Source organism: Hyla sarda, chromosome 1 (assembly GCF_029499605.1).
Source record: "Hyla sarda isolate aHylSar1 chromosome 1, aHylSar1.hap1, whole genome shotgun sequence".
NCBI lineage: Eukaryota > Metazoa > Chordata > Amphibia > Anura > Hylidae > Hyla > Hyla sarda.
The window spans coordinates 174,103,925-174,116,932 of NC_079189.1; the positions used below are offsets into that span (position 1 = coordinate 174,103,925).

General features: G+C 39.4%; 1 protein-coding gene across 1 annotated transcript in view; it reads left to right on the forward strand.

Moving 5' to 3' along the window:
• LOC130354821 (TNFAIP3-interacting protein 3-like) overlaps positions 1-11,779 on the forward strand; it is a 36,210-nt gene extending 24,431 nt beyond the window's left edge. Inside the window, exons 5-6 of the mRNA XM_056555170.1 lie at positions 9,435-9,554; positions 11,651-11,779. Of these exons, the coding sequence (XP_056411145.1) occupies positions 9,435-9,554; positions 11,651-11,779 (249 nt within the window). The remainder of the gene's footprint in view (positions 1-9,434; positions 9,555-11,650) is intronic.
• Positions 11,780-13,008: the final 1,229 nt, after the last annotated feature.

Here is a 13,008-nt window from a genome sequence, read left to right on the forward strand (position 1 = left end):
AAAGTATAGGCACAAGACTTAGCTATCTACCGAATTACCTATATATATTCATTAAAAAAGTATGTCAAGTGTGTGGTTTGAGGGAGTAAAAAAAAAAAATAGATGACCAATTGAGCTGAATGGATAGTTAGTGATATGCTCACCCGAACCACTGCCCCTGCCTACTTGGATGATCTGTCCTAATTGGCAGCCCTCAAGTGGGTGACTGAAAAGCGGTCCCTACACTGATTAGGGAAGTCAGAAAGACAAAATCAGAATTCAAAGGAAGGTAAGAGAGAAAACCAGAGGTTAGAACCAGGAGGGAACATCTGAGCTAAATCAGAACCAGAGTCCGAGTAGATAACAGGCAGGTCAAACCAGGAAAGTACGTCAATGTCAAGCAGCAAACAGAAAATTGGGTTAGAAGTACAAGCAGAAGGGTCAGGTCCAGGTAGCAATATCAGGCAGGTTTGGAAGATGAGCGAGGCATCAACTATGTCCTAATATTGCGTACAATATTTATTTTACAGAGAAAAAAATTGTTACCTTCATACAAGCTTTTTAAAATTGAAACAAGAAACTCAATTGTAGTAGGAGGTACCAGACAAAATGATCTGGTAAAACACAAAGACTTCCTCAGGAAACATCTTACTTGATTGAGACTGCGATCTCTACAAAGTCCTTAGATCACAAAGGCTTACAGAGCTAACTCCTTTTCTTCTGTCAGTCACAGATCCAAAGAATTGTAATCGTTTTAGCAAACCAGATGCAATGCCAGAGGTTAAGCACTACCAACAAATCACCTTGACAATACCATTGACCAAAAAGGATATCTATATTAAAGCATAACCTTTATTACCGTAATTATTCCTCTAGAAGAGTATCAAGGAGCAAAGGAAACCAATCAAACACCCCTACAATACACCCAATTATGTCCTAGCGTGTCCCTGCCTAATTAAAGTATCCACTACCTGAAGATGACCTCTACAAGGTCTCTAGTCTTTCCTTATATACTAAATGCAAAACTGTGCAAATAAGGACAAATAGGATCTAGCCATGACCCAACCACAACCCCAAATCAGTTATAGTATATACTAGTGACCAACTTACTAGTAACAGACTAAGCAGCACTTTGATTGGAAAATATCAAAGACATCAAAAAGTAAAACAGGGTAAGACAGTTCTAGGTTGCAACACATTTCACTTGTCTTTCTATGGGATTATCAAAATGCATTTCACTTGTCTTTCTATGAGTTTTTCAAGATAACTAATAAAAATTGTGTCATAAAAATTGAAACAACAAAAAGGAAATTAATAGTGTTCAAGCAAGCCAGTGTCTTCAGCTAAAATGTAACTTTTATTTGTAAATTTTAATAAAAACTTACATCCGAAGTCAGGGTTCATACCTTTAGTCATAGTCTAACAGAGGAAATGGGGCTAGTCTTCAAATAATGATACTTCATGAATTAACTATGGTGGGACACATCATACATAATAAAATAGTTTCAAACAATATAACTTGTATTAAATATTCCCTGGTGGAGTATATACTGTAGCAAACAATTATATAGTAATTGCAATTAAACAATATGCAGGTTACTCTAGCCTACATATATTAGCTCTGCAATGATACCTAATGTGCCAAGCGCTGATAGAACAAATGCAGATCAGATGGAAAGATTAGATTAAAAAACAATACATCAGCCAACTGCAAATCATTCATCATACATACATGCAGATAGGGGGTAATTTATGAATCGTTTTACCCTGTGTTTTTTTTTTTTCTGTTCTTTTGTGCAGTAATTTTTTGTGCCAAGGTTTTTCAACTTTTTGAGAAAAATAGAAAAAAATATAGCTCACCATTTGGCCAAATAGTGTGTACCATCCCACCAGGATAAGGTGAGCTCATTTGGGATGGACCCTACACTATAGATATGCCTCTTTAGGTATATCTATAAGCACAGTCACATTTTTTAGGGTACTCATAAAATATAAGTGTGCCATGTAAGTCATTGATTCCATTACAAGATGCAGAACAATTATAAAACAACAAATATACGCTATTGGTTCCAAAGCAGCTGCCAGTGAATACCACAATGGGATATACAGTGCATGAATAACTCAGAAGCTATGAATTAGAATTTGAAACTTGATATCAAAATGACTCCTAAGAATTCCAAACAAAACTATGATATTCATTTTAATGAGTAAAACCACACAGTCTGGGAAAAATATCAGTACAGCAAGAAAATGCATCCAGTTTTCTTCACAGATTCACTACGGCATCTGATTTGTATAATCTGGTTATGCTTCTGGTCCTACTGATAGAGAGTGAAGGTTTTATTGTATTTTTTATGTAAGACCTGTATTAAAGTAATTTACAATTCACTGTCTAATATGCAGGAAATACATCTGATTGAACAGGTCAGGTATAAGTTTGTGAAGAAGTACAACGCAGGGTTTGGTTATAAATAAAATATCCCAGACTTTAAACATCTCACAGACCACCATAAAATACGTCATCGGAAAAATATGGCACAACTACAAGCCTACCAAGACAAAGCTGTCCACCCAAACTGACAAGCCAGGCAAGGAAAAAATTATTAAGAGAAGCAACCAAGAGGCCCATGGTAACAGGGGAGGAACTGCAAAGATCAACAGCTGAGGTGGGAGAATTTGTCCTCAGGACAGCTATCATTTGTTATTCCACGAATCTGGCCTCTATGGAAGAGTGGAAAGAAGAAAGCTGTTGTTGAAAGTGATCCACAAGATATCCCTTTGGAGTATGTGGGAGACACAGCAAAAATGTGAAAGAAGGTGCTCTGGTCAGATAAAAACAAAATTGAACTTTTTGGCCATATTGCAAATTATAATGCGTGGCGGAAACCAAGCACTGCCCATCACCCAGAGCAACCATGCCCACTGTAAAGCATAGTGGGGGTAGCTGTTGTAGCTGGTCATGCAGTGGGGATGCTTCTATTTGGAAGGTCAGGGAACCCTGTCAGAATTGATGGAAAGATACATGGAGCCAAATACAGGCAGAAAATCTGATACAGTGAAGTGTAGAGTTGCTATGATTTTGTTGAGTAGGTGGCAGTTAAGAAATTCAAAATGGTGGCCGGAGGTCTCCTTACCTCCTTCATGCTGCTCTATTGCAATCCATCTGCATGGTCTGCCTTCTGGTTGGCTGTACAAAGGGATCACGCATATCACTGATCAACACTGTGCCAATGCATAGCACTGAACAGTAAAAGCAATCAATGGTTTGCTATAAATAGTTTGCTGACACATGCAGCATTTTTTGTGGAAAAACTCCAAAATATAGTGAAAAACTGGAAAATGTTTGGCATTTAAGAAAAACATTTTTTGTTGTTACCCTGTGCGGTAAAAGTGATGTTAAATTTATTCTGTGGGTCGGTACGATTATGGCAATATCCCTATGACATAGCTTTTTATGTTCTTTTTCCTTTTCAGAGCAAAATTATTTTTTTCCCTTTTTTGTGTGATCATTTTCCAACAGCCGTAACTTTTTTATTTTTCGTCCGACACCATTGAGTGAGGGCTTATTTTTTGCGGGACAAGCTGTACATTTTATTGGTATCATTTTTGTGATACATGCTACCTTTTGATATTTTTTATTCTGCAAAAAATTGGCGAATTTTGCATTTTTTTTACGGCGTTCACCGTGCAGGATAATTTACATTATAGCTTGATAGTACACATCACTAAGGATGTGGCAATACCTAGTATGTATATGATTTGTGTTTTTTTTTATGACAATACAGGGCTTTTATTGGGAAAGGGGCATTTATTTTATCTTTTTACACTTCTTACTTTTATTGAAGAATCATTTATTTTTCACTTTTTACAGGTTATACTATGCTGCAATACATTTGTACTGCAGCACAGTATAACCTGATGAGCTGCACACACTACAGCTTGTGCGATCCTGCCTCTGGCTGGATCTCACAGGCTTCCGTAGCAGGCAGAAAGAAGGCCATCAGATGGTCTCCAGCTGCCATGAAAAAACAGTGACCAGCAATCGCAGCGCCACCATTGGTGCACAGGGGGAGCACCCTCCCCCTGTCAACACCATAGATGCCGTGATCATGATTGATCACGGCATCTATGGGGTTAATGCTTCTGAGAACTTGGCCAGGGCAGCTGCGGCGGGACCCCGGCTGTGATTGATTGCATACATCCCAGCGCGTGACTGTGTCGGGTGCTGGGATGTATGTATACGTCCTATAGCAGGAAGGGGTTAAAAAATGTAAAACAAAATTAATTAAAATTTTGAAATAATGAATAGGCCCCCCAACGCAATAAAAAAGAAATCACCCCTTTTTCCAATTTTACTAACAAAAAATAAAAATAAACAAACAAACAAAATAAAGAAATTGGTGTTGCCATGAATGGAAATGTCAGAACTATTTAAATATAATGTTAAAGTAGTACTCCACCGGAAAAAAAATATTTTTCTAAATCAACTGGTGCCAGAAAGTTAAACAGATTTGTAAAATTACTTTTATTTAAAAATCTTAATCCTTCTAGTACTTATCAGCTGTTATATACTCCACAGGAAGTTCTTTTCTTTTTGAATGTCCTTTCTGTCTGACCACAGTGCTCTCTGCTGACACCTCTGTCCATTTTAGGAACTGTCCAGAGTAGAAGCAAATCCCCATAGCAAACATCTCCTGCTCTGGACAGTTCCTGATATGAACAGAGGTGTCAGCAGAGAGCACTGTGGTCAGACAGAAAGGAAACACAAAAATAAAAGAACTTCCTGTGGATCATACAGCAGCCGATAAGTACTGGAATGATTAAGATTTTTTACCTTTCTGAAACCAGTTGATTTAAAAAAAAAAAAATGTTTTCCGGTGGAGTTCCCCTTTTAATTATCCCATATGGTGAACAGTGTAAATGTAAAAGAATACCAAAGTGCAAAATTTTTTTAACTCACAAAATTGCTGTTTGTTTTTTTTTACTTTCTGCCACAAATAATCGTTTTAAACATGTAATTTTAAAGTAAAATTGGTCTTGGCTTTGTGGATAGAAAAATAGAAGAGTTATATGGCTCCTAAAAGAAAATAAGAAAAGGTGCGCTCTTAGAGCAGAAATTCAAGGGTCACGTTCACTGCTTACCAGATAGCCTTGTGCTTAGAGCACAACACCTCAATATGCCTGTGCACTCCTGGTGATAAAGGGTCAGCTGCCCAAAGTCCTTTCGAAGGGTCACTTTGTATTGTGTACATAGAGCGATGAGGTTTATCGGTGGAAAACACTCACATAAAAATTGGACTTGTATTGTATGGCGCTTTCCCCTCTCTAAAAGTTCCAAATGCAGATATGATACAGATATAGTCCATACCTTAGGTTGATAGAATAGAATTCTATCAACCTTGGGTATGGACTATATCTGCATTTGGAACTTTTTGAGAGGGGATGCGCCATACAATACAAGTCCAATTTTTATGTGAGTGTTTCCCACCGATAAACCTCATCGCTGGATGTACTCAAGGCCAAAATAGGTTGTGTTCTTAAGGGGTTAATCAGGAAAAAATATCATGAAACGTTTCCACAATGCAACCTCCAGATATCTGAAAGTCCTGCTGGATAGCGCTTTCTGTGCATGTAATTTCATGCACTGCCTGCATTATTTATTGATGCCAAACCAAAGCTACACGCGGCAACTTTACTTTATTCCAATATGATTAAATCTGCATTGTCTAATGTATTAGAATCCATAAGGCAAATGTCAACATAGCCTGAATGAATCATTAATCCTGTATAGTTTTTGCTTACGTCTTTATGATGTTTAGCATATACTGTATGTCCTTCCTGTTTAAAAGGAATGAATCATCTAGATGTTTTTTCTACTTAAAACCATATTCTGAACCCTATTCTTTTTCTCCTAATCTGTTTTTATCTTCTAATAGTAATGTTTTTTATTTTTATTTTTTATTCTATGCATATGATTATTTAGCCAATCATTGTAAGGTTGAAAAAAAAAAAAACATTGTGAAGATCCAGAGGAAGACAAAAAAAAATAATAATAAAAAATAAACATGAGGCTGATGCCAATTGCCCCATGAGAAAGGAAAAATTCCTTCCCTGACTGTAAATTTATAGGCCTGTAATTCCCAGGAACCCATTTTAACCCTTTTTTGAATTCCGGTACCACATTTGCGTAGCACCAGTCCTATTTAACATTCCCTGTCATTATAAAATCTTTAAATATAAGGAATAAGGGTCTGTCTAGCATGGTACTTAATTCCTGCAAAACTCTGGGATGGATGCCATCTCGACCCGTTGATTTTTGTGTTTTAAAATAAGTGAGGCGGTGTCTCACTTCTTTTTGGGTTAAACAGGTGAGATTTGCTGAAGAATTTACATTATCCCTACTTATGTCATATGACATTGGATTTTTCTGTGTAAATACAGTAGAGAAGGCATTTAGTAGATTGGCCTTTTCCCCATCCTCCTCCACCATTACACCTAGATTATTTCTTAAAAAGCCAATATTTTTAGTTTTAGGTTTCTTATTATCTATGTACGATAATTTTTTTTTTTACTATTTACTTGCTATGGCAATTGTTCTCTCTACTGCACTTTTTGCTAATTCTATTTTCTTGTTTACAGAATTTATTTAGAATTTGTAGGCCTCCCTACAACCTTCTTGTTTCAGTAGTCTAAATGTTAAATGTGATCATGTGTTATGTACTGCTGGCTGTATGAATGATTTGTTGCTCTTTATTATAATCCTATCAGTGGTAATAATGAGATGACTGCTGAAAGTGATCTCTACAGAAGAGGAAGTGTTAGCCTATTAAGAGGCTCAAGGCTTGAAAGCCTTAACCCCTTAAGGACCATGGACGTACGTGTACGTCTAAGCATCCTGGTAGTTAAGGACCAAGAACGTACGTGTACGTCCGTGGGAATTTTGGTCCCTGCCGCGCGCCGGGCAGGGACCAGACCAGGGTGACTGCTGATATCGATCAGCAGTCACCCCGCGCAAATGCCCAGGGGGGTCATCGGCGATCGGCGCAAATCGCAAGTGAATTCACACTTGCGATTTGCGCGATTCCGGGTCATTACGGGTGACCCGGTGACCCGGAATATAGGGGGGATCACGGTTGTATAAGACACCCACAATCCCCCTGAAGGTATTGGAGTGAGGTGGCAGGGGTGCCACCGCTCCTATCCCTGCTATTGGTGGTCTAGACGTGACCACCAATAGCAGATCGGGGGCGGGGGGATTAACTTTCGTTTTCCACCTTCTGCCCACCCACAATAGGCGGGGCAGAACGGGGAAACGGCGGGGACCGGCGCCGGAGTCCACTTACCGATCTGCGGAGGCTGCGGGCGACGATCGGCGTCGTAGATCGTCGGGCGGCAATGTCGTGCAGCAGGCTCCCTGGATCCGTCGGAAGCCGGTAAGTTGCCTAGCAACATCTGGAGGGCTACAGTTTGAGACCACTATATGGTAGTCTCTGAACTATAGCCCTCCAGATCTTGCAAAACTACAACTCCTAGCATGCCCACACAACTGTTTGCTGTCTGGGCATGCTGGGATTTGTAGTTTTGCAGCATCTGGAGGGCCACAGTTTGCAGTGGTCTCTATACTGTAGCTCTCCAGATGTTGCAAAACTTCAAATCCCAGCATGGTAGGAGTTGTAGTTGCGATCCCTCCAGCTGTTGCATAACTACATCTCCCAGCATGCCCTTCGGCGATCAGTACATGCTGGGAGTTGTAGTTTTGCAACAGCTGGAGGCACACTGGTTGGAAAATATTGAGTTAGATAACAGAACCTAACTGAAGGTTTTACAACCAGTGTGCCTCCAGCTGTGGCAAAAGTACAACTCCCAGCCTGCATGGTTTGTCAGTACATGCTGGGAGTTGTAGTTTGAAACAGCTGGAGGTTTGCCCCCCCCCCCCCCCCCCATGCAGGGAACTCACTGTAAACCTCCGCCAGTGTGAATGTACCCTAAAAACACTGCAGTAAACTACACTAACACATAATAAAGGGTAAAACACTACATATGCACCCCCTTACACTGTCCCCCGCAATAAAAATTAAAAACGTATGATACGGCAGTGTTTCCAAAACGGAGCCTCCAGCTGTTGCAAAACAACAACTCCCAGCATTTCTGGACAGCCACTGACTGTCCAGGCATGCTGGGAGTTTAGCAACAGCTGGAGGCACCCTGTTTGGGAATCACTGGCGTAGAATACCCCTATGTCCACCCCTATGCAATCCCTAATTTAGTCCTCAAATGCGCATGGAGCTCTCTCACTTCGGAGCCCTGTCATATTTCAAGGAAACAGTTTAGGGCCACATATGGGGTATCTCTGTACTCGGGAGAAATTACACTACCAATTTTGGGGGGCTTTTTCTCCATTTTTCTCTTATGAAAAGGAAAAGTTGGGGTCTACACCAGCCAGTTAATGTAAAAAAATATTTTTTTTACACTAACAAGCTGGTGTTGCCCTTTACTTTTTATTTTCACAAGAGGTAAAAGGAAAAAAAGTTTTTGTAACGCAATTTCTCCTGAGTAAAGAAATACCCCATACATGGGCGTAAAATGCTCTGCGGGCACACAAAAAGGCTCAGGAGTGAAAGCGCACTATGTACATTTGAGGCCTAAATTGGTGATTTGCACAGGGGTGGCTAATTTTACAGCGGTTCTGACATAAACGCAAAAAAATAAATACCGATATGTGACCCCATTTTGGAAACTACACCCCTCACGGAATATAACAAGGGGTATAGTGAGCCTTAACATCCCACAGCTGTTTGACACATTTTTGTTAAAGTTGGATGGGAAAATGGAAAAAAAAAATTTCACTAAAATGCTGGGAAAATAGGAAAAAAGCCCCCCAAAATTTGTAAGCCCATATGTGGATGTAAAGTGCTCGGTGGCCGTACTACAATGCTCAGAAGAGAAGCACCCCGCTCTCATCAGGCCCTGGAGCGAACATCCGCTCCGGGTCTGATGACTGGGCCGGTGATCGTGATGTCACAGCTCCGCCCCCGTGTGACGTCACGCTCCGTCTCGCCCCCTGCCATAGACTCACATTGAGGGGGCGTAGCCGTGACGTCACAATACTCCGGCCCCGTGATCGGCAGTCATCAGACCCGGAGCGATGTTCGCTCTGAGGCCTGATGAGAGCGGGGTGCTGCGTGCGAGATCGCGAGGGTTCCCAACGGCGGGACCCCGCGCGATCAGGCAACTTATCCCTTATCCTTTAGATAGGGGATAACTTGTCAGCACGGTAGTATCACTTTAAGTGGCCAGACTGAAAACTGTAGGATTACAAATATAGATAGTGAGATTACAAATCTGATGAGCAATTGGGGTCCATCAGAGAAGCTGGTCAGCATCTAGTCATGAAAGAATATCACAACGCAAATGTTAACAGAGCATCATTTACATATTATATGTTTTCCCCTTAGGTCCTTTTACAAGCAACAACTACAGGCAAAATCAATTCTATAAGTACAACAGTAAATCCATCCTTGGAAGCCATGACTTCTGAAGACTTTAAGACAAAAAATGAAGTTCTTATGCAGCAGGTGACTCTAAAGGGGAAATGTGTGTGTATCTCAAGGTTTGCAGCTTTGTTAATGGTAGCACATCTTCCAACTCAGACCTGGCGTTAGTTTCTATAACTGGTATTATTATACTCCACATTTACTGTATCCCAATAGCTGTCTGACAAATCTGGCTTATCTGTACATGATTGAGTCCAAGATAACACCATCTAGTCTAAGTGTAGACTATTAGATTACTTACATTAGGCAAAAATAGTGCTTAAACACTGTTGTGCACATCAAATAGCAATGTTGCTATATCCTTACACGTTTACCTGTCCTGTCAGCAGGGCAGGCTATACCTTAAGGCAGCTAAGGCAGCTGCCTTAGAGCACTGTCAGTGGGGAATGGGGGGGGGGGGGTGTGTAAAAATCAGAATCATTTTACCCATGAACAAGGTAACTGAGTGGCAAATCAAACCAAAATGCACCTTCGACTAGTCATAAGTCCTAGCAGTGACCCTGTCTGTCAGCCCTGGTTTCTGTGTGATGCTATTGGACATATGTATGTTGCAGGATTCTAATTTATTACGGGGATATTAAAACTCATATAGAGTGCTTAGCTGTTTATGTTACCCCTTGGTGTTTTGTTTACTTAAAAACAAAACAAAAAAAAAAGAACAAGCAAGAATAAAGAAGTAAGTAAACCACATCGAAATATGTTGATTTTTAGTTGACAATAAATAGGCCAAGCTAATATGATAAACACATCTGGCATGCCATCGGAATCCTGTTTCCAGTACATGTACACTGAATAAGCTGTTAGGTTACCACCTGCTAACCAGTGCGTTTAGTGCACCAGTACTGTTAATGCTCTCCATGCTATCACCAGAATAACATTATAATGGGTGACACTTCTAACATCCTATTCTACCTTGTGCTTGCCTGCCTGTTTATACATGTAAATGTTAATGGTAGGCCCATAAAGTAAATTGCTGATTAATAAATTAATAATCTTTTATACTACAAGAAAAACATATTAAGAGGTACAAAGGGTAGGAGGAAAGAAATAAAAACCAAAAAAACTGTCTTTTCCTCACAATCTTCTCTTGTTTTGTCTTATAGCTTTATTAGCAATAGCATTCTGGGAATTTACTTTCTATTGCTCTGGTTCATATATTCTAAATTATCTATGGTGTGTAACGTACCGGTGCCTAAATAAGAATTACTACATCCTTAGATCATGCTATTTGTAGTTTTCTTTTCGTTTGGAACAGTCATTTTGCCAAGTCATTGGATATGTAGGAAATGTATAAATAGCTTTAAGAAAGTGTTAATAACTGTGAATATAACAAGCTATAGGAAAACATGAAAGCGCCCAATATTCACATGGGACCATTTACAAATTAGAATGGAACTATACGAAAGTTTAAAACAGTTACAGGCTTCATGCCTCACTGCTTTGGAGAGCAAGACCTTTGGTTTGTATAACCAAAGAGGATATTTCCCTTCTAGAAAGAACATGTAAATGGAACCCCAGATTTAGGAAATGGTGATGATCATATGTAATTCTATGACATCATAATGCTTGGAAATTTGAGTGCTGCATCATCACTGTGTACATAGCTCCATATTGTTAGTAGTGGCTGTGTCTGGGGTGGCAGCTTGGTCCCATTTATTTGAATAGGATAAAGCTGTAGTGAGCTGTGCCTGGTAAATAATGAAGAGATAGTAGTAGATTTTTGTAGCCTTATGGCAGCTGTGCAAAGATTTGAACTCCCACCAGTCTAGAATTAGACCTAAATAGTGATACCAGTATCAAGCAATAGGTAACATTCTGCTATTCAGCACTGTGTGCAGGTATAGCTTGTGTTTTAAAGCTGGTCATGTGATGTTTCTGATCTTGGGATATGTTCAGGCAGGTGGAATAATAAGAAGGACACACCTTTATTATATAAATATAGAATGAGCATGTTGTTAAATCATGTATTAATATCATATTTAGTAAAAGGAGTTTTGTTCCATTTTTATGTAAATAAACCTTGATCATTATGTGTGGAAATTTTTTAGAACTTTCTTACACACTTTGTGTTATTTAAAGTCTGGAATAACCATTTTCACAACGATAAACATTCTTAGGTCAAAATATATGAAGAAGACTTCAAAAGAGAAAGAGCTGAAAAAGAGATCATAAGAAAAGAAAAGGAAGAGCTGCAACAGATTGTACATAAACTGAGGATTCAGTTACAAATAAAGGGAAGACCTTAAAAAGATATTGAATGTTTTTACATGTCATAATCAGCTATATGACTCTGTATGATGATTTACTACTGAAGCTGCTTACGTTACAAGTGAAAAAATGACTTTAGTTAGTGTAATTCACAATTCACAATTCACTGTTGTCCAAACTGAACAATTCCTATACATGTCCCCATTAAAGGGGTACTCCGATGAAAAACTTTCTTTTTAAAATCAACTGGTGACAGAAAGTTAAACAGATTTGTAAATTACTTCTATTAAAAAATCTTAATCCTTCCTGTACTTATTTGCTGCTGAATACTACAGTGGAAATTCTTTTCCATTTGAAACACAGAGCTGTCTGCTGACATCATGAGCACAGTGCTCTCTGCTGACATCTCTGTCCATTTTGGGAACTGTCCAGAGTAAAAGGAAATCCCCATAGCAAACATATGCTGTTCTGGACAGTTCCTAAAATGGACAGAGATGTCAGCAGAGAAAAACTGTGCTCATGATGTCAGCAGACAGCTCTGTGTTTCAAAAAGAAAAGAATTTCCGCTGTAGTATTCAGCTGCTAATAAGTACTGGAAGGATTAAGATTTTTTAATAGAAGTAATTTACAAATCTGTTTAACTTTCTGGCACCAGTTGATTTAAAGAAAAAAAGTTTTTCACCGGAGTACCCATTTAAGGACATGTTTTCTATCCCCACACTCTGGGCCACCCTTTCCTAGCCAGTCAAGACATGATGTGGTCACACGTTCCAGGAGAAAAAATATGGTATCATTTATAACAACAGTTTTTTGGCAAAGATTTCTGTTCATATGCTCAATCGTCTTGTAAAACCAAAACATTGTCTAAAACACATAACATGGGGCAAGTCATGTGTGCCTGTTTGTTTGTTTTTAGCCACATTTCTTGCACATTTAGAATGGTAAATCTGACTCCAAGTGTATTTAAACGTTGCAAACATTTTAAACATGTTGTTTCAGTCTGAATTTTCAGTTATTACTTACTTTTCCTTTCCACTGGCCTGCCTGTATTACCGTATATACTCGAGTATAAGCCGAGTTTTTCAGCACGATTTTTCGTGCATAAAACACCCCCCTCGGCTTATACTCGAGTGAACTCTCCGCCCTCAGTGGTCTTCAACCTGCGGACCTCCAGATTTTTCAAAACTACAACTCCCAACAAGCCCGGGCAGCCATCGGCTGTCCGGGCTTGCTGGGAGTTGTAGTTTTGAAACATCTGGAGGTCTGC